The sequence below is a fragment of the Chelonia mydas genome, chromosome 10 (genome assembly GCF_015237465.2).
Source record: "Chelonia mydas isolate rCheMyd1 chromosome 10, rCheMyd1.pri.v2, whole genome shotgun sequence".
Lineage (NCBI taxonomy): Eukaryota > Metazoa > Chordata > Testudines > Cheloniidae > Chelonia > Chelonia mydas.
Window position 1 is genome coordinate 41,146,894 of NC_051250.2, and position 20,495 is coordinate 41,167,388.

Below are 20,495 nucleotides of genomic sequence, written 5' to 3' on the forward strand. Positions count from 1 at the left end.
TGGAGTTTAGGTGGAATAGTAACTTCATGGGTTCCACCATGGCTCATTAATGAGAACGTTGAGTAGTGCGAGACCCAGGAAAGACCCCTGAGGGTATGTCTACGCTGCAACCAGACACCCTCAGTTCCTGTGCCAGCAGATTCGGGCTCAGACTAAGGTGCTGTTTAATTGTTGTGTAGACATTTGAGCTCAGGCTGCAGCCTGTGCTCTGGGACTCTCCCACCTCACAGGGTCCTAGCACCCAGGCTCCAACCAAGCCCAAATGTCTATACAGTAGTTAAATAGCTCATTAGCCCAAGCCCCATGAGCCGGAGTCAGCTGGCACAGGCCAGCTGCAGGTTTTTAATTGCAGCATAGACATACCCTGAGAGACCCCACAAGATGCATCCTCCCAGTCTGACAGTGAACCATTGATGATTACTGTCTGAGTGTGGTTTTTCAACCAGTTGTGCACCTACCTCATAGTAATTTTATCTAGACCACATTTTCCTAGTTTGCTTATGTTATGTGGGACTGTGTCAAAAGCCTGACTAAAATCAAGATATAGCATGTCTACTCCCCCCCGCCTCCCTCCCCCTCCCCCTCCCCAGCATCCACGAGGCCAATAACCCTGTCAAAGAAGGAAATTAGGTTGGTTTGGCATGATTTGTTCTCGACAAAACCATGCTGGTTATTACTCAGCACCCTATTATCCTCTGGGTGCTTACAAACTGATTGTTTGATAATTTGTTCCAGGACCTTTCCAGGAACTCAAGTTAGGCTGACTGGTCTGTAATTCCCCAAGTCCTCCTTTTCTCCCTTCTTTAAAAAACAGCACTATGTTTGCCCTTCTGCAATCCTCCTGGACCTCACCTGTGCTCTGAGTTCTCAAAGATAATCTGAGATTGCTTCAGTGGTTCCTTACGTACCCTCAGGTGAATTTCATCAGGCCCTGCCAACTTGAATACATCTAACTTATCATAATATTCTTTAACTTGTTCTTTCCCTATTCTGGCTTGCATTCCTTCCTGTTTGTTGTTGCTTAAGTATATTTTTCTTATGAAACTGTGGACACTTAAAAATCCAGGAGAACATAAGTTAAGGTAGCATTCGTGCCCAACACAATACCAGTCTCCAAACATTAGACTGATACCGTCCATGATATTGATCCAGACCAACACACTGATACCCCTCTGACACACAATCATTTTCTGTTCCATAATAATATCTCCTCTTAATGCACACAGCCAAAAACTGAAAATCCCACTGCAGCGTGCACTCTGAACTTTGTCCTTCCAACATTACAATATTTAATTTAATGTCAGTTATTGTAAAAAAACAATCCTAGCACATCCACACAGCATGTACTTGGTATTGAACAGAAAGCTAATTTGACTCGCTGGTCAAAAATCACAAACGAACATCTGCTAGGTGTTTACACTGTGACTTTTAAAAAATCAGATCAGCTATGCAATACCCACTGCCATTCAGAAATTCACACAAATATGATTGAAATGCACATGCTCACCCTCTTTCATAGGCATATCCATAGAACGTTTTAACTGAATTACAGATTACCAGGTCAGAGTTAAGGGTGTGGGCTGCAGTGTGATTTTTTTCAGTTGTAAGGTGTGTGATAGTATTGTATTAAAAGCAAGTATGTTAGAACTGGCTGGTCAGACAGTGTGACTGAGCAGCTCAAAACAAGAGGAAAACCAGCACTAAGTCAGCTAAAATAAATCACATGCATTCCTACTGTTAATTTTCTATGTAAGCTTTTGGAAATGGGAGGGGAGCTGTGGTCAGCAAGACAGGAAATGGGAAGCAGTGGATGTATTGTTTCTTGACTTTAGCAAAGCTTTTGACACGGTCTCCCACAGTATTCTTGTCAGCAAGTTAAAGAAGTATGGGCTGGATGAATGCACTATAAGGTGGGTAGAAAGTTGGCTAGATTGTCGGGCTCAACGGGTAGTGATCAATGGCTCCATGTCTAGTTGGCAACCGGTGTCAAGTGGAGTGCCCCAGGGGTCGGTCCTGGGGCCAGTTTTGTTCAATATCTTCATAAATGATCTGGAGGATGGTGTGGATTGCACTCTCAGCAAATTTGCGGATGATACTAAACTAGGAGGAGTGGTAGATACGCTGGAGGGCAGGGATAGGATACAGAGGGACCTAGACAAATTGGAGGATTGGGCCAAAAGAAATCTGATGAGGTTCAATAAGGATAAGTGCAGGGTCCTGCACTTAGGACAGAAGAACCCAATGCACCGCTACAGACTAGGGACCGAATGGCTAGGCAGCAGTTCTGCGGAAAAGGACCTAGGGGTTACAGTGGACGAGAAGCTGGATATGAGTCAGCAGTGTGCCCTTGTTGCCAAGAAGGACAATGGCATTTTGGGATGTATAAGTAGGGGCATAGCGAGCAGATCGAGGGACGTGATCGTTCCCCTCTATTCGACATTGGTGAGGCCTCATCTGGAGTACTGTGTCCAGTTTTGGGCCCCACACTACAAGAAGGATGTGGATAAATTGGAGAGAGTCCAGCGAAGGGCAAGAAAAATGATTAGGGGTCTGGAACGCATGACTTATGAGGAGAGGCTGAGGGAACTGGGATTGTTTAGTCTGCAGAAGAGAAGAATGAGGGGGGATTTGATAGCTGCTTTCAACTACCTGAGAGGTGGTTCCAGAGAGGATGGTTCTAGACTATTCTCAGTGGTAGAAGAGGACAGGACAAGGAGTAATGGTCTCAAGTTGCAGTGGGGGAGGTTTAGGTTGGATATTAGGAAAAACTTTTTCACTAGGAGGGTGGTGAAACACTGGAATGCGTTACCTAGGGAGGTGGTAGAATCTCCTTCCTTAGAAGTTTTTAAGGTCAGGCTTGACAAAGCCCTGGCTGGGATGCTTTAATTTGGGATTGGTCTTGCTTTGAGCAGGAGGTTGGACTAGATGACCTCCTGAGGTCCCTTCCAACCCTGATATTCTATGATTCTATGATTCTAAGGGAAACATCCTTAAGCCAATCTCTCTGTAAGTTGTAGTCCACACTATGGAAAACGTTTGAGATCTAGTAGTCACAGCACAGAACTGCAAGTCGAGTTCTGTTCTCTGCAGTGCCACAGACTTGCTGTGTGACCATTAGACTATCCCTTAACTTCCCCATGTCTCCGGTTCCTCATCTGTAAAATGGAGGTGATAATCCTTACCTACCTTTCAGGGGAGTTATGAGGCTAAATTTGTTACTGTTTGGGAAGTGCTTTGGGATCCTTGGGAGGTGGTGGAGAAATGCAGTGCATGGTTATTAATAATTGCTACGAGCCCTTCCAAACGTCACATGCATTTTTATTAATTTCCATCAATAATTTAGAAAGGGCAAAAAAAGGCTTTTTACTGCAAGTATAAAATGACATTATGATGTTTGACCCCTAGGATGTTGGGATCACTGAGCAACCATTGACACTAAATTAATGATCCTTCACTAAGTGTGTTGCATTTGACCTAGATATAGGTGGGCTGCGGCTTCCTCATTGTTGCATTTATAACTTCTAGGAATTCTGGTTAGCAAATTCCACTAGGCACCTCTTTTTGCAGTGTGGGAATGGTGTCTAGGCCAAAATCCTGGTACTTTTCAACCTCCGTTATCTTCTTCGTAGAGGCCAAAAGTTGTATTTGCTCGCCATTTGGGGCACTCATTAGTGAGTAGTCAGTACATTGGATATAGATGCTCATTGTCTCTATTCCATATGTGATGCCTTCTAAATGCCAGGAACAAAAGGAATCGATGGCATTTGTCTTGACTCACTTCTCCAAACCTGGGCTAAAACTCTGCTTTAAGTACCACATGGAAATGAAGGTTATGACTTAATCTCTGCTTGTCTGCCTCACAAAACAACTGTGTGTGTGTGCGCGCGCGCAAGACTCGAAACTCAGCATTATAATGTCAGTGGCACTGCCGTTGAGCAGGTCAAGGCTGGCATGTGTTGGCAGAGCTAGGAGGGGGTCCTAGGACTGGAGCAGCAGAGACTGCAGTATTCAGGACCACAGGGAGCTGGCAGAGCTGTGTATCTGGATTAATTTACAGTGGACTGGAATACGAGGGAGTTCTGCAAATCAGGATTGAAGTATATTGCTTAACCTGTGTCTGGGAAATTTCCTGCTACTCACACTGACTAGTTAGCCAATGCCATCAGTTTCTCACTCTCTGCTGAACCCTAAAATCACCTGCTGATGTTGAGAAAGGCAGGCAGAGAAATCAAAAGATCTCTGCAGAAAGCGACTGTCACCTTTATGTGTATGCAGGGCTGGCTGCTGCTTTAGCTTTCATCTGCTTCCTTTGAAACTTGGGGAGGAGTAATGCTCTTCTTCTGTGTGTGCATCTCCCTCTGTATTCCAACAGTTAGATTAAAGACGGCTGAAAGGATTTTTCTCTTGGGAACACATATACCAATTTCTTCCAGACTGACATGCTGTTGTGTGATTATCTAAATTACTTGAAAAGGAAAGCTGCGTCATCATATCAGGCCCTTAATAAATAAGTTTGCAGCTTGGATTTGTTCAGTACTAGCACGTATTGCGATATGGAATGATGGTGCTCTGAGGCATACAGACTCATCTCGTTGCTTCTTACATCAGCTACTGTGCTTGCATGCTAGATAGGCAGTTGCACTGGGTATGTGGCAGGGCAATGACCATGCATCGAAGAGCAAGATAAAATTATCTGATGGGATTTTCAGAGGCACTCACTGTTGGCCTAACTTTGCTTCCACTTAAGTTCATTACGATGGGCTTCAATGGGACCAGATTTAGGTCAATGCTGAATACTTCTGAAAATCCCCACTCTGTGTGTTGTGTGTGTCTCTGTTTGTCTGTGTGTATATATATCTTACGTTTGGGGAGTGCAGTTTTCATTGATCTATACAGAGAAGTCTTTTGTTAACAAAATAAAGATGAGGGGTCAGATCCACAGCTTGCACAAATTGATGTAGCTCCATTGAACTTGCTAGAGCTATGCTGTTTTATACCAGCTGAGAATCTAGCCCAAGATACAGGCGCAAGGAGTAAAATTCTTACCTAGATCTTCATTCTGAACATCCCAAAGTTGGGTGTGGTTGATGCAAACCCATCTTGGCTATGTAGCCAATTTGCCAAGAAACATGTGCTATGTCTGTTTCACAGATCAAATTCTGTGCTTGGTTACATCAATGAAAATCCAGAGCAGCTCCACTGAAGAGTGCCCCTGGTGTAAATAGGAGTGGAATTTATCTCTTGTATTGTAAGCCTTTTGGGACAGTGACCTTGTCTTCCTCTTTGTACTCTCCATGGCAAAGAATATATTGGTTGCTCAGGAAATGAAGAATAAATAAAATATCTTGCGACTGTGTGAGTAAGCAAACAAAGCCGATAGATGAGTTTGCCCTGTGCACTTCATTCATTTACTTTGACAAGCACATTTTAATTTTAATTGTTTATGCTACTTCTACATGATATACTACAGGGCATTTACTGCTATTTTAAGAAGTAATGCAATCTTGGTGATAATGAGGCCACGTTACATTGATGTCTCCACGAGGATTGGAGTGAGGCCACTAGGTTACTGTGAGACTCCTCAGCAAAGTCTGAGAACTAGTGAGGTTTTCTGTCTGTCTTACTCTGGATTAGCTTCTGCAGCAGCATCATGTGATCACTTATCTATTCTACTAATACTTGGTATAACCAGCAAGTGGTTTATAACATCAGGGATTATGCTCAGACACACAGTGCTTTCCAAAAATAAAATGAATGCTGTTCTGAGAGCCCTTCAGATAATATTGATTGATCAATAAAGAAAAGACCAGAGTATCAGAGACTGGTTTGAGGGCACAGAAGTGAAATGTTTCCCTTGGTTACTTTGACAATGAAATACATATCTTCAGGCACGCGACTATGAGCTCTATTGATCATTTCTGCACTGCATGGGCATCCAGGGAGCACTGTCTAAACTCCCCAAATCCAGTCTCTGCACACGCTAGGCACAGTGAGAAATCTAAGCTGAATTCTCAGGCTCCATGTAGTGCAGAGTCCTCTTTCTGATCGTGGTCAGCACCATCTGCTTCAGAGGCAGGTGCAAGAAACCCGCAGTGGGCAGTTCTGAGAGAGCCTGCTCAAAGCACTACATTCCTTCTGACTCCCAAAGATCAAAGGTTGGCTTATGCCGGAAGTGGGAGGGTTTGTATCCCTTCCATTAGCTTTTTTTTTGTAGTGTTTGTTTATTGTTAGAATGGTGGTTGTTTTTGTCAGCCATGTAAATGTCTTGGTCTCTTGGGTTATTGCAAAGCCCTGATCAGGATTTTGGAGTGGACACCCCCATTGCACCCTACACCCCCATCAGGACCCACCATGCCAGCAACCTAATATCCCTCTTTACGTTAAGTGCCTAAATACAGTAGTCATCTGGTGTGCCCTAGACGTACCTCTGACAGGCAGGCAGGGCTTGGGGAAGCTAATAAGAGTACAGTTCTATAAAGCAGATGACTTGGTCTCTCTCGCCCTGGGGCACCTCCTTTGGCTGATCTCCTGTCTCTGTCTCGCTGTCTAGGTTCTACTGGGATCTGACCATGCTGCTCCTGATGGTGGGAAACCTGATCATTATCCCTGTGGGCATCACTTTCTTCAAGGACGAGAACACCACCCCATGGATCGTTTTCAATGTGGTCTCAGACACCTTCTTCCTCATCGACCTGGTCCTCAACTTCCGGACCGGCATCGTGGTAGAGGATAACACCGAGATCATCCTTGACCCCCAGCGAATTAAGATGAAGTACCTGAAGAGCTGGTTCGTGGTGGATTTTATCTCCTCCATCCCTGTGGACTATATCTTCCTGATTGTGGAGACCCGTATCGACTCGGAGGTTTACAAGACTGCCCGGGCTCTGCGTATCGTACGCTTCACCAAAATCCTCAGCCTTTTGCGCCTGCTAAGGCTCTCCAGGCTCATCCGCTACATCCACCAATGGGAGGAGGTGAGCAGAGGCTGTGTTTCATGTTCACTTGGGTCCTGAGGCCCCTTTCCCCTCACACCAGGAGCGCGGTTCCTCCCACTTCACACCACTGTAAGTGGGAGAAGACTTGGGTTCTAGATGTGGCTCTTGGCAAGTTGTCAGGAGGAACCTCAACCTGGCGAAATTTAGGCACTGTTGCTTTAGACTGTACTGTCTCCTTAAGGGTCATGATGTAATGTTGGATGATGTTGCACTGTTTAAAATGAGAGTAAATTCAGGTCATCCCACTGCATGTCATATGAGATTGTAGAGTACCCGCAAGGAGAAATGGATAGCCAGTCTGCCTGCTGTTGCTCTTCCAGAGCCAGAAAGCACTACCAGGTAAATCACCTAGGGCAGGGGTTCTCACAACAAACTCACAACTCTGAGTGTGGCCACGAAATCGTGCAGGGGGCCGCTCTGACAATCTTTCCTAAAATATTTAATTAACTCTAGGAAAAACAAATAAATATGCACAGATACATATCCAAGTTCCGACCCACCTCTGTCCCTATCTCCAGTGGCCTTTCAGCAAGAGCCCGCCCTGGGGAAGGTGGGTTGGGAACTCACCGGCTGCCTGCAGAGTCCCAGGCTCTCCATGCCCTGGCTGGGTGGGAGTGGGGGAGCTGATTAGAGGAGCACCCCAACAACCGAACATTGTAGCTGCTTTCACAGACAACAGCTGCCGCAGGCCCCACGCACACTGGCCCCTCGTGTCTCCAGAGGCGCTGCCCAGAATGCAGGGCACTGATCCCTGCTGGTAGAACATGCTGCCCTTGGTAACAGCTATTCAAGAGCAACAGCTGGGTGCTGCAGGGGGGGACCACTGCTTTCTGGGAGGGGAGACGGAGGGTAAGGGGTGGGCTGTGACTTAAGCTGTTCGGGAGGTGGTGGAACCTTTACATTGTCTCCCCCCCACGCACACACTATAAACGTATACATTGGGGGGGGCAATGCCCCCCAATTTACATCCATACTTTAGAGGCTGTCATGGCCACAAAAAAATCTGCAGGTATCCGCGTTTGAGAAACGCTGACTTAGGGTATCAGCCTCTCTGCAGGTGCCTGCACAGACATGGACTTGGCCACAGATACATGTTTTCATGAACCTGCAGCACTTGTTTATCCAAGTGACTTAGTTCATTACATGCTTATCTTTTGAGTAAAGAGCTTGGTGATGTATTTATAACCTGCCAGCTTTTCTAAATTCTCAAGCGCCATGTTCAGGGGAAAAAGAAGCCAGACAATCTGCAGGCAAACAGGCATTGCTTGGTGATAAGGAGAAACCTAACAATCCGGCCCCCCGCACCTCCCTGGCCCTGCAAGGAAATTCCAACTTATGGGTGCTGATACTCTGCTTCCCAGGTTGGTTTGATTGGAGCCCCCTACCTTGGCTATGGCCTAAGAAATGATCACCTCCCAGTCCCCTGCTCCCTCCACAGGAGCAGGGAAGGAGCACCTGATACTTATACCCATGTCTCAGGAGCATTTCTGCAGTGGAGGAAAGGCTGGTCAAGTGTCATGCATTTTTCTCTTCTCTGTACCCCAGCTAGCCCTGGGTTCCCCAGTTTTGGGAGCACTGATTTTATGCAATTGTGCCATTTCCTGTCATGCTTCCCACAGTGGCATGGCTAAGGAGGGAGTGTCCGCAGTCACTGTGAAATCCCTGGGGTTCATCTGTGTATCCTTATTAATAATAATTTGTATTAGAGTAGTACTAAGGGTCCCCAATCAAGATCGGAGCCCCATTATGCTTGGCACTGTGTGGGGAGACAGTGAGGGGCAGTCATCCCAAATAGCTTGTAAATAGAGAAGACAGATGAAAGTGAGGAAGAAAAGTAGAGGCATGGGCGGAGGGAGTGGCTTTCCCCACGTCACACCACAGGTCAGAAGCAGAGCTGGGAACAGAATCCAGGCCTCCTCGTTCCAATCAGAGAGCAGAAACAATACCATATGAATTAAGTGACCAAACACACAATATGAATTGTGAGTAGATGAAGCAAACGAATCCATAGCCTGAAAATTGTCCGTCCAAAACCGTCCATTAATACTGATGAATAAATATGACTGATAAGATCAGTATCCATTCACAAATGACTCAGAATAGGATTAATTCAGGCACAAATATTTGTGAGGAGTAGAATCATAGGACTGGAAGGGACCTTAAGAGTCATCTAGTCCAATCCTCTGCACTCATGGCAGGACTAAGTATTATCTAGACCATCCCTGACAGGTGTTTGTCTAACCTGTTCTTAAAAATCATAAAATCATAGACTTTAAGGTCAGAAGGGACCATTATGATCGTCTAGTCTGACCTCCTGCACAATGCAGACCACAAAATCTCACCCACCTACTCCTGTAACAAACTTCTAACCTATGTCTGAGCTATCCAAGTCCTCAAATCATGGTTTAAAGACTTCAAGGTGCAGAGAATCCTCCAGCAAGTGACCCGTGCCCCACACTGCAGAGGAAGGCGAAAACCACCCAGGGCCTCTGCCAATCTGCCCTGGAGGAAAGTTCCTTCCCGACCCCAAATATGGCGATCAGCTAAACCCTGAGCATGTGGGCAAGACTCACCAGCCAGACACCCAGGAAAGAATTTTCTGTAGTAACTCAGATCCCACCCCATCTAACAACCCATCACAGGCCATTGGGCATATCTTCCGCTAATAGTTGATCAATTAATTGCCAAAATTAGGCTATCCCAACATATTGTCCCTTCCATAAACTTATCAAGCTTAGTCTTGAAGCCAGATATGTCTTTTGCCCCCACTGCTTCCCTTGGAAGGCTATTCCACAACTTCACTCTGATGGTTAGAAACCTTCATCTAAGTTCAAGTCTGAACTTCCTAACTGCCAGTTTATATCCATTTGTTCTTGTGTCCACATTGGTACTGAGCTTAAATAATTCTTCACCCTCTGTGGTATTTATCCCTCTGTTATAGTTATAGAGAGCAATCATACCTCCTCTAAGACTTCTTTTGGTTAGGCTAAACAAGCCAAGCTCTTTGAGTCTCCTTTCATAAGACAGGTTTTCCATTCATCAGATCATCCTAGTAGCCCTTCTATGTACCTGTTCCAGTTTGAATTCATCTTTCTTAAACATGGGACACCAGAACTGCACACAATATTCCAGATGAGGTCTCACCAGTGCCTTGTATAATGGTACTAACACCTCCTTATCACTACTGTAAATACCTCGCCTAATGCATCCCAAGACCGCATTAGCTTTTTTCGCGGCCATATCACATTGGCGGCTCATAGTCATCCTGTGATCAACCAATGATGGAGATTCCACAATCTCCCTAGGAAATTTATTCCAGTGCTTAACCACCCTGACAGTTAGGAAGTTTTTCTTGATGTCCAACCTAAACCTTCCTTGCTGCAATTTAAGCCCATTTCTTCTTGTCCTTCTTGTCTTAACCTCAGAGCTTAAGCAGAACAATTCTTCTCCCTCCTCCTTGTAACAACCTTTTATGTACCTGAAAACTGTTATCATGTCCCCTCTCAGTCTTCTCTTTTCCACACTAAACAAGCCCAATTTTTTCAGTCTTCCCTCATAAGTCATGTTTTCGAGACTTTTAATCATTTTTGCTGCTCTTCTCTGGACTTTCTCCAATTTGTCCACATCTTTCCTGAAATGTGGTGCCCAGAACTGGACACAACACTCCAGTGGAGCCCTAATTAGTGCAGAGTAGAGTGGAAGAATTACTTCTCGTGTTTTGCTTACAACGCTCCTGCTAATACATCCCAGAATGATGTTTGCTTTTTTTGCAACAGTGTTACACTATTGACTCATATTTAGCTTGTAGTCCACTATGACTCCCAAATCCCTTTCCGCAGTACTCCTTCCTAGGCAGTCATTTCCCACTTTGTATGTGTGCAATTGATTGTTCCTTCCTAAGTGGAGAACTTTGCATTTGTCCTTATTGAATTAAATCCTATTTACTTCAGACCATTTCTCCAGTTTGTCCAGATCATTTTGAATTATAATTCTATCCTCTAAAGCACTTGCAACCCCTCCCAGCTTGGTATCATCTGCAAACTTTATAAGTGTAAACTCTCTATGCCATTATCTAAATCACTGATGAAAATATTGAACAGAACCAGAACCAGAACTGATCCCTGCGGGATCCCGCTCGCTATGTCCTTCCAGCATGACTGTGAACCACTGATCACTACTCTCTGGGAATGGTTTTCCAACCAGTTATGCACCCACTTTACAGTTGCTCCATCTAGATTGTATTTCCCTAGTTTGTTTATGAGAAGGTCATGCGAGACAGTATCAAAAGCTTTATTAATGTCAAGATATACCATGTTAACTGCTTCCCCCATGCACAAGGCTTATTACCTGTCAAAGAAAGCTATCCGATTTGTTTGACATGAGTATTTTGACTCTCTCTAACCCAGGAGTTTGTAGTGTTTAAGGAGCATGTTTCTTTCTGTGCTATTGTTCTGCTGGTCCAAGAGAATTAAATAATTTGGCTGCTTCTTGTACTGAACTTGTTTAAAACATCAGCAATTAAGAGCTAATCAGGAACCCTCTTCCCCTGCTACTCTCCTATCTCACAGTGCGCAGCGGCCCCTAATTTTGAGTCTGATAACATGACTAATGTGTGGTTTATTGCACTTTTGCTGCCGGCAACACTAAGCCCAGGGGTGGCTACCATTTGCATTACATCTCCAGATGCTCTGGAACACTCTGAAGATCATGCTCTCCAGCGAGGTGTTATGCTGCAAGTGGAAGGGACAGATGGCGATGTATTGCCACTCGGGACTACAGTGCAGATGCCAGCAGTGCAAGCCCAGCCCTTTCTTTGGCACAGGACTGAGCCAAAACAGCTGGTTCTCAGGGATGACCCAATGGTAGGAAGGTTTCTTGGTTTTGGGTGGAGCAGCAAGAGATGTCCTTGTTGGGGTGTCACATGCTACAAAGCAGTGAGGTGTCAGGGAGGAGAGTTACTCCTCCTTCTTGGGCAGGATTAGTCTGTCCTGCTCACTGGAATCACACAGACAGTTCTCGTGTCTCTTACCCTGAAGTGCCTACAGCTGATCTGTCTCAGATGACAAGTTCCCATGCAGCTCTCCTCACTGCACAGGCTCACTGTCACGGGCCAGAAATGTACAGCTTTAGCAGGGAGCCATGTGAGACTGGATTGACTGTGGGGGCAGGGTGTGAGGTGGAGGGCCAGCCAACCAGAGAGAGACAGAACAATGTGGGGGGTGGAGGGGAAGTGAGGGTCTGTCTGCGCTGGGGGCTAGCTGATATGGGGAAATGGCTGCATGTGTGTGGGCAAGCTGAGGAGAGGCTAACATGCAGTCACTCTTCCTTGTTAACTAGTGACCCCCATTGTCATCATTCTGTGTCTCTAACTAGCCAGCTCCCTAAACACACAGCGGGAGTGTGGAGGGTAGTTAAGGAGAGGGGGAGGAGAGGGTGGGGAACATAGAATCATAGAAAATTAGGGTTGGAAGAGACCTCAGGAGGTCATCTAGTCCAACCGCCTGCTTAAAGCATGACCAACACCAACTAAATCATCCCAGCCAAAGCTTTGTCAAGCTGGGCCTTAAAAACCTCTAAGGATGGAGATTTTACCACCTCCCTAGGTAACCCATTCCAATGCTTCACCACCCTCCTAGTGAAATAGTGTTTCCTAATATCCAACCTAGACCTCCCCCACTGCAACTTGAGACCATTGCTTCTTGTTCTGTCATCTGCCACCACTGAGAACAGCCGAGCTCCATCCTCTTTCGAACTTCCCTTCAGGTAGTTGAAGACTGCTATCAAATCCCCCCTCACTCTTCTCTTCTGCAGACTAAATAAGCCCAATTCCCTCAGCCTCTCCTCGTAAGTCATGTGCCCCAGCCTTCTGATCATTTTCGTTGCCCTCCACTAGACTCTCTCCAATTTGTCCACATCCCTTCTTTAGGGGGTGGACCAATATTGGATGCAGTACTCCAGCTGTGGCCTCACCAGTGCCGAATAGAGGGGAATAATCACTTCCTCAGTCTGCTGACAATGCTCCTACTAATACAGCCCAAGATGCCATTGGCCTTCTTGGCAATGAGGGCACACTGCTGACTCATATCCAGCTTCTCATCAACTGTAATCCCCAGGTCTTTCTCTGCAGAATTGCTGCTTAGCTACTTGGTTCCCAGCCTGTAGCGGTGCATGGGATTCTTCCGTCCTAAGTGCAGGACTCTGCACTTGTCCTTGTTGAACCTCATCAGATTTCTTTTGGCCCAATCCTCCAATTTGTCTAGGTCCCTCTGTATCCTATCCCTACCCTCCAGCATATCTACCACTCCTCCCAGTTTAGGGTCATCTGCTAACTTTTTGAGGGTGCAGTCCACGCCATCCTCCAGATCATTAATGAACATCTTGAACAAAACCGGCCCCAGGACCAACCCTTGGGGCACTCCGCTTGATACCGGCTGCCAACTAGACAGCAAGCCGTTGATCACTACCCATTGAGCCCGACAATCTAGCCAGCTTTCTATCCACCTAATAGTCCATTCATCCAGCCCATACTTCTTTAATTTGCTGGCAAGAATCCTGTGGGAGACCGTATCAAAAGCTTTGCTAAAGTCAAGGAATAACATGTCCACTGCTTTCCCTTCATCCACCGAGCCTTTATCTCGTCATAGAAGGCAATTAGGTTCGTCAGGTATGACTTGCCCGTGGTGAATCCATGCTGACTTTTCCTGATCACTTTCCTCTCCTCGAAGTGCTTCAGAATTGATTCCTTGAGGATCTACTCCATGATTTTTCCAGGGACTGAGGTGAGGCTGACTGGCCTGTAGTTCCCCAGATCATCCTCCTTCCCTTTTTAAAAAGATGGGCACTACATTAGCCTTTTTCCAGTCGTCCGGGACTTCCCCCGATCGCCATGAGTTTTCAAAGATAATGGCCAATGGCTCTGCAATCACATCCACCAACTCCTTTAGCACTCTTGGATGCAGTGTGTCCAGTCCCATGGACTTGTGCTCGTCCAGCTTTTCTAAATAGTTCTGAACCACTTCTTTCTCCACAGAGGGTTGGTCACCTCCTCCCCATGCTGTGCTGCCCAGTGCAGTAGTCTGGAAGCTGTCCTTGTTCGTGAAGACAGAGGCAAAAAAAGCATTGAGTACGTTAGCTTTTTCCACATCCTCTGTCACTAGGTTGCCTCCCCCATTTAGTAAGGGGCCCACACTTTCCTTGACTTTCTTCTTGTTGCTAACATACCTGAAGAAACCCTTCATGTTATTCTTAACATCCCTTGCTAGCTGCAACTCCAATTGTGATTTGGCCTTCCTGATTTTACTCCTGCAGGCCTGAGCGATATTTTTATACTCCTCCCTGGTCATTTGTCCAAGTTTCCACTTGTTGTAAGCTTCTTTTTTGTGTTTAAGATCAGCAAGGATTTCACTGTTAAGTCAAGCTGATCGCCTGCCATATTTACTATTCTTTCTACGCATTGGGATGTTTTGTTCCTGCAACCTCTATAAAGATTCTTTAAAATACAGCCAGCTCTCCTGGACTCCTTTCCCTCTCATGTTATTCTCCCAGGGGATCCTGCCCATCAGTTCCCTGAGGGAGTCAAAGTCTGCTTTTCTGAAGTCCAGGGTCCGTATTCTGCTGCTTTCCTTTCTTCCCTGTGTCAGGATCCTGAACTTGACCATGTCATGGTTACTGCCTCCCAGGTTTCCATCCACTTTTGCTTCCCCTATGAATTCTTCCCTGTTTGTGAGCAGCAGGTCAAGAAGAGCTCTGCCCGTAGTTGCTTCCTCTAGCACCTGCACCAGGAAATTGTCCCCTACACTTTCCAAAAAGCTTCCTGGATTGTCTGTGCACCGCTGTATTGCTCTCCCAGCAGATATCTGGGTGATTGAAGTCCCCCGTGAGAACCAGGGCCTGCGATTTAATAATGTCTGTTAGTTGCCTGAAGAAAGCCTAGTCCACCTCATCCCCCTGGTCCGGTGGTCTATAGCAGACTCCCACCATGACATCACCCTTGTTGCTCACACTTCTAAACTTAATCCAGAGACTCTCAGGTTTTTTTGCAGTTTCATACTGGAGCTCTTAGCAGTCATACTGCTCTCTTACATACAATGCAACTCCCCCACCTTTTCTGCCCTGCCTGACCTTCCTAAACAGTTTATATCCATCCATGACAGTGCTCCAGTCATGTGAGTTATCCCACCAAGTCTCTGTTATTCCAATCACATCATAATTCGTTGACTGTGCCAGGACTTCCAGTTCTCCCTGCTTGTTTCCTTGATTTATGTACATGCACCTTCCCTTTCTGTGAACAGACAACCCCGACTTTCTCCATGGGCTTATGGCAAAGGCTTTAACAAAGATTCCGCTAATGTTCACTTGAACTAAAATGTAAATTCAATCAATTCATGATAGTCATTTGTATTTGCTTTCTAAAAGTATTCCTGCAAACAAGTGTCCTGGCAGGGATGACTATGGAAAGAGCCAGTTTTAAATAACTAGGAGAGAATATTCTTGGAAAGCAGATTCAAGCTTGAAACCTTGTGTTAAAATCCTCCGGTCAGGGAACAGAAACAAGACCACGTGCCTCTGATTCCATCAGATGGGACCATTGTGGTCAACCTCTGATCTGTGCGTCCAATCAAAACAAGGCCGAGTGGTTCAGATTTTGAATGTTAAATACAATAAAAATCTTTGCTCATACAAAGTTCAAACTGAGAAAGAGGGAAAACTGACTGAATAATAAATCTAATTTGCTGAGCTTTGCCAGTAGGCACCTACCCTAACACTCAGTACTAGTATGCAGTACCATGTATAGACTTGTCGGTCATTTGAGGTGAAAGCCAATGTTTCCTGAGTGAAATTAAATGTGTATCTGGAGAACAGTGGAATATCCTTCTTGAGAAATCTGTTTTTAAACAGCAAAATGACAGCGCTGGTTAAATTTTTGTTTTGGACAAAAAAAATGGTGCTTTCAATACAATGGACTTTTCTGTGGGACTTTTTTTTTTTTTTGGTCAAAAAAACAAAAATTATTTTTGCTTTTGGAAACCAAAAACTGGAAAAATTTCAGGTTTGGGATTTTTCTTATTTTTTTTTAAATTGAAAACATGAAAACTTCTGAAGAAAAATTTAAATGACAACTTTAAAAAAAAATATTTTCCCTAGGAACAAAAAACCTTTCCCCTCCAGCGCTACCAAATAGGTTGCTGATCTTGTCCTCTGTTTCTGCTGAGTACTGGTAAGGGGTGTAGGTTTAGCCTGGAGAATATACAGCTCTCAGGGTCTGTAACTTAATTTTATGGGTATCTCAGTTCCAGAAAGACATTGGCACATTTGAGGGACTTCAGAGAAACCCAAAAAACAGGATAAAAAGGAGGGATCAGCTTGTGAAGAAAGAATAAGAGTGGAGAGCAGTGGCTTGCTGGCTGGGCACCCAGCTCTGAAGGCAGCACTGTGCCAGCAGCAGCACAGAAATAAGGGTGGTTAATGTGAAAAGTGATATTTGTCAATATAACTTTTCACAGCAGATTACCACCCTTACTTCTGCACTGCTGCTGCTGCTCTGGGCTGATAGCCAGAGCCCCACGGCATCCAGGTGAGAGATTGCCGGGGGGGGAGGGGGGTAAGGAGAGCCCAAGCCCAGGCTGCCTCCTCTTGTGAAAATGGTGGAGGTGGAAAGGAGAACCTGAGCTCAGGCTGCCTCCGGCGAGGGCTTGTTGGGAGGGTGAGCCCGAGTCTGGGTGGCAGGGCTCTGGCTGTTCCCTTTATCCCCACCTCCTGCGTGTGCATGGCCCTTCTTCACGGGCCCCAGCCACCCAGGGCTGACAGCCAGAGCTCTTAAAAAGTGAAAAAACGCACAGCTTGCACCTCCCTTGACAGATGGCCCTGGACTAGATGACCCTGGACTAGATGACCTCCTGAGGTCATCACAGATGACCCTGGACTAGATGACCTCCTGAGGTCTCTTCCAACCCTAATCTTCTATGATTTATGATTCTATGATTCCCATGCCTCCCGTGGGAGGCCTGCCCCATAGTCTGAGAAGTGCTGCGCTAGAGAATGCAGTGCAGGGCGCAGTCCTGCACTGGGGATGGAGCAGATGGGTCAAATTATAGTACTACAGTAGATTCGCGAGGCCCCAACATTGTTTGGGGGCCCCAGTGTGCTAGGTTTTGAAAATGACCTCAAGGGCATTATTAATCTCTAATGTTCACTGCCAAGGCAAACCCCCACTGGAAAGTCTGTAGCATGACCCAGGACCATCTCTGAGATTTCTGAATGAAAGCCGACCCACTGGGCACACCACTGCGGGGAGTCTAGACAGTGGACTTCCCAACTGTACACCCCCACATTTCTTTAAATGGCATGATCAAGCTTTTGTTTTAACGCCACTGGAGCAGCCTCTAGCACTCCTGCTGAAGCCCTAGTAACTTGCATTCCCACTGCATAGAATGACCAAGAGCCCTGGCATCTGTTACTTCCGGAGGACATCCAGGCTCCACTAATTCCAACTTCCATTGATTTCAGTGGGGCAGGATTTCACCCCTGTACGTGGTGAGCTGCTGTTTGTCTTGTGAAAATAACCCCTTTTGCCCCAAACTGTCATTTGGGGGGAATGGGTGCCCCTCTGTTCCTACACCTCATCACAACCTCCCTTATTGGGTTGTAGCCACTAGCAATTGACATCTGAACCTAAGCAGAGTCCTTGTTAGAGGAATAAAGCTAACAAGGTCTGGTCTTGGATTTTGCCCTCAGCAGGAAGTTATGTAGCTGTAGTGCAAATTAAGCTTTCTACCTGGGCAATGAAATTACACAATCTCAAAGTGAATATCATAAAAAAATGTATTGTAATGAATTATAAAGAGCAAGGCAAATATTTGAATAGCTGCGCGGTTGGGATAGAGAGGAGAAAAGCAGTTTTACAGTTGCTTTCTGGCAACATTTAATGTTTCTATTGTCAATGAGATGGGATGATAAAGAGAATGGATGACTCCAGGGGCTGCAGAGCCATTTGTCTCTAGGTCACTAGTTCAGATCCAGCCTGGTAGCGAGTGAACGTTATATGCCATCTTATGGCTGTTCGACTGTTTATCCTGATCAGTTTTCGGCAGACTCATGTCTGTTACAAAGCCATCACCACAGCCAGCCCCATTGGTCCCCAGGTCCCATTCAGGGGCAGCCTCTAGGTCCTGGAGGGTGGTCTCTCTACAGCAGGGTGAAAGGACATTGGTAAGAGGGTACAGGGAAGTTTGTCCTGCCTCTGCCTGCCCTGGGGTGTAAACAAGTCATCAAGGCTATCACACTGGCACCTTTCACCAGCACCAAACACACTGTGATTTAAGGACAGGATGATCAAATCTATCTAGAATCAGCTCCGTGTGCTATTGAGATGCTGCTGTAGCCTGTCACTTGCTGTCCATTGGACTCTCTTCTAGACTACTCCATATGATGTTCCTTTCCCAGTGCGTCCTGGGCAATGTGATAAGGCTGCTCTCCTCATGGAGAGTTCGGATCTATTTCCCAGCCAGCTGTAGCAGCTCCTCATTTGAAGTCCATGCCTCCCCAGTCCTGCCTATTTTTTCCAGACGGTTGTTTTTGGGTAGAGTTTTCTGCTCAGTTGTATTCTAGCCCCAGGCTGCTGTGTCATGGTAACACAGGGTCTCAGGTGAAGGAGTGCTGGAGTCCGGCACAGGGAGATTCAGATTCCAACCACAGTGGTTTCATAAGAGGCCTGTAAATAAGGGGAAGCCAGGTGAGCTAGCTATAAACTCTTCCCATAGTTTCTACATACGCTGGTAATGGGCCAGTCACCTACTGTACGATGTAGGGCCATGGTGCACTTGTCACACTGAGATCTCCCATCACATTGCCACATGAGGCATTGCTGGAGCACTCCAATGCTGTGTCTTGTGTTCCGAATCCCAGATTAAGCCCATGTGTAGCAGGAAGAGCAGCTAAGGAGCCGCTGGTAACCCTGTAACTAATATGGAGAGAGTCCAATGAGCACACGGGGGCAAGGCCTGATGGGTATCTGCTGAGATCTATGGAAGCAGCTGAGATTCAGACCTACGTGGGCCTGTGCTAGGCCAGTGCTAGCAGATATGCTAGGCCAGTTGAGAAGGTTTCCATTCTCAGTGGCATTGGGAAGCTGTTGTAAGATACAAACCAGCTCAAGCAGTCCATGTGCCACAGCAAACCTGCCAAAGAAGATCAGTGCAGACCTCTGCGTAGCCAAGGCTGTGTCTTCTGTGGCCAAGCTGCCTAAAATGATGTGTACAGCATATATGTTAGCAGCTGCTGAAGGGCTCCTTTCGATTGAGGGTTTCATTACATCGGTTGACCCCACCGCCCTGGTCCTTCCGCTTGCAATCCATGGTATGGTGTTTGGGCAGCATGAGAGACATGCTCAGCCAAACTTGCCAGGTGTTTCTGCCAGATGTGCCTGGCACCACATAGCAGATAAATCCATTTTTCCTTAGCTATAGCAAAGGGCAGCAGGGTAATTGCTGCCCTCATAAAATGACAGTGAACCCACTTCTAAGAAGGCTCTACAGATTGTAGCCATGTCAGGTAAAGAACTTAACGAGACAGCAGGTGAGAGCAGAGTTTCCTCTCTGCTGCTTTATCATCAAATGAGACAGGTGGGAGAGATGGACACTGGACCCACAAGTGAGGCAGGGAACCTGCCTGACAATTTCACGGGGCCAAACGGTTAAAAAACAACCCCAGGAAAGGAGCTGTCTCTGAAACTGAACCTCACCCACAGCTGGTTGCAGGCATGAGCCTAGGGGGATTGGGGCCATAATAGTAAGGCGTAGCAGTAGGGAACCAGGTTGGTTAAGAGAGTATATAAAACTGGGTACCTACTTTCCACATAGAGGACATGGAGGAATGAATGGGAATGGGACAGAGAAGAGTCACTCAACAAGGTGGGAAAAATAAAAACGACCTACTGTGGTGATTTAGGCCATATGTTTGATAAAGGGGCATCTGCCCTCGAGCCATTTGGCCATGCATGCTGTGCCTCAACCCTCCAAACTGTTCTACCTAGGCACGAGATCAGGTGCATTCTTCAGCCCACAAGCCACCACTAGCTGCTGTCCAAATTGACTCCACAGTAACGCACATGTGCATTGCCCCTTCCTGCATTCCAGTACAGAGGATGGGTTGGGCAGTGGAGAGACAAGTTAATGAGCAAAAACCCAGGTCTCCTGGTTTGAAGGAGTGTAATGTAGCCCATGGAATGCACTGGATCGCGGCAGGAGCTCTAGACCTAGACACCAGCTGCATACCTCTTTCAGCTCACGCCCACTGTAGTGAAGAAGGCTGAGTACACCCAAGCCTTGTTGACATTTTTCGCTTGTCCCCAGACCTGAGATACTAGCATGGCCATTGAGTAGTTGTGAGCTGGAAGGGCACTGTGGGTGTACGGGGAGACTTTGGCAAACCAGTAAAGTGCCTGAAACCACTATGGCTTATTGCCGAAGCAGCCAAGTCAGCAGGCTGTAAATTAGCCAAGTC

General features: G+C 46.3%; 1 protein-coding gene across 2 annotated transcripts in view; it reads left to right on the top strand.

Annotated features, from left to right (window-relative positions):
- HCN4 (hyperpolarization activated cyclic nucleotide gated potassium channel 4) overlaps positions 1 to 20,495 on the top strand; it is a 168,572-nt gene that overhangs the window by 35,768 nt on the left and 112,309 nt on the right. For both annotated transcript variants that reach the window (XM_037911597.2, XM_037911598.2), the window contains exon 2: positions 6,551 to 6,974. In XM_037911597.2, coding sequence (XP_037767525.1) covers positions 6,551 to 6,974 — 424 coding nt within the window. The remainder of the gene's footprint in view (positions 1 to 6,550; positions 6,975 to 20,495) is intronic.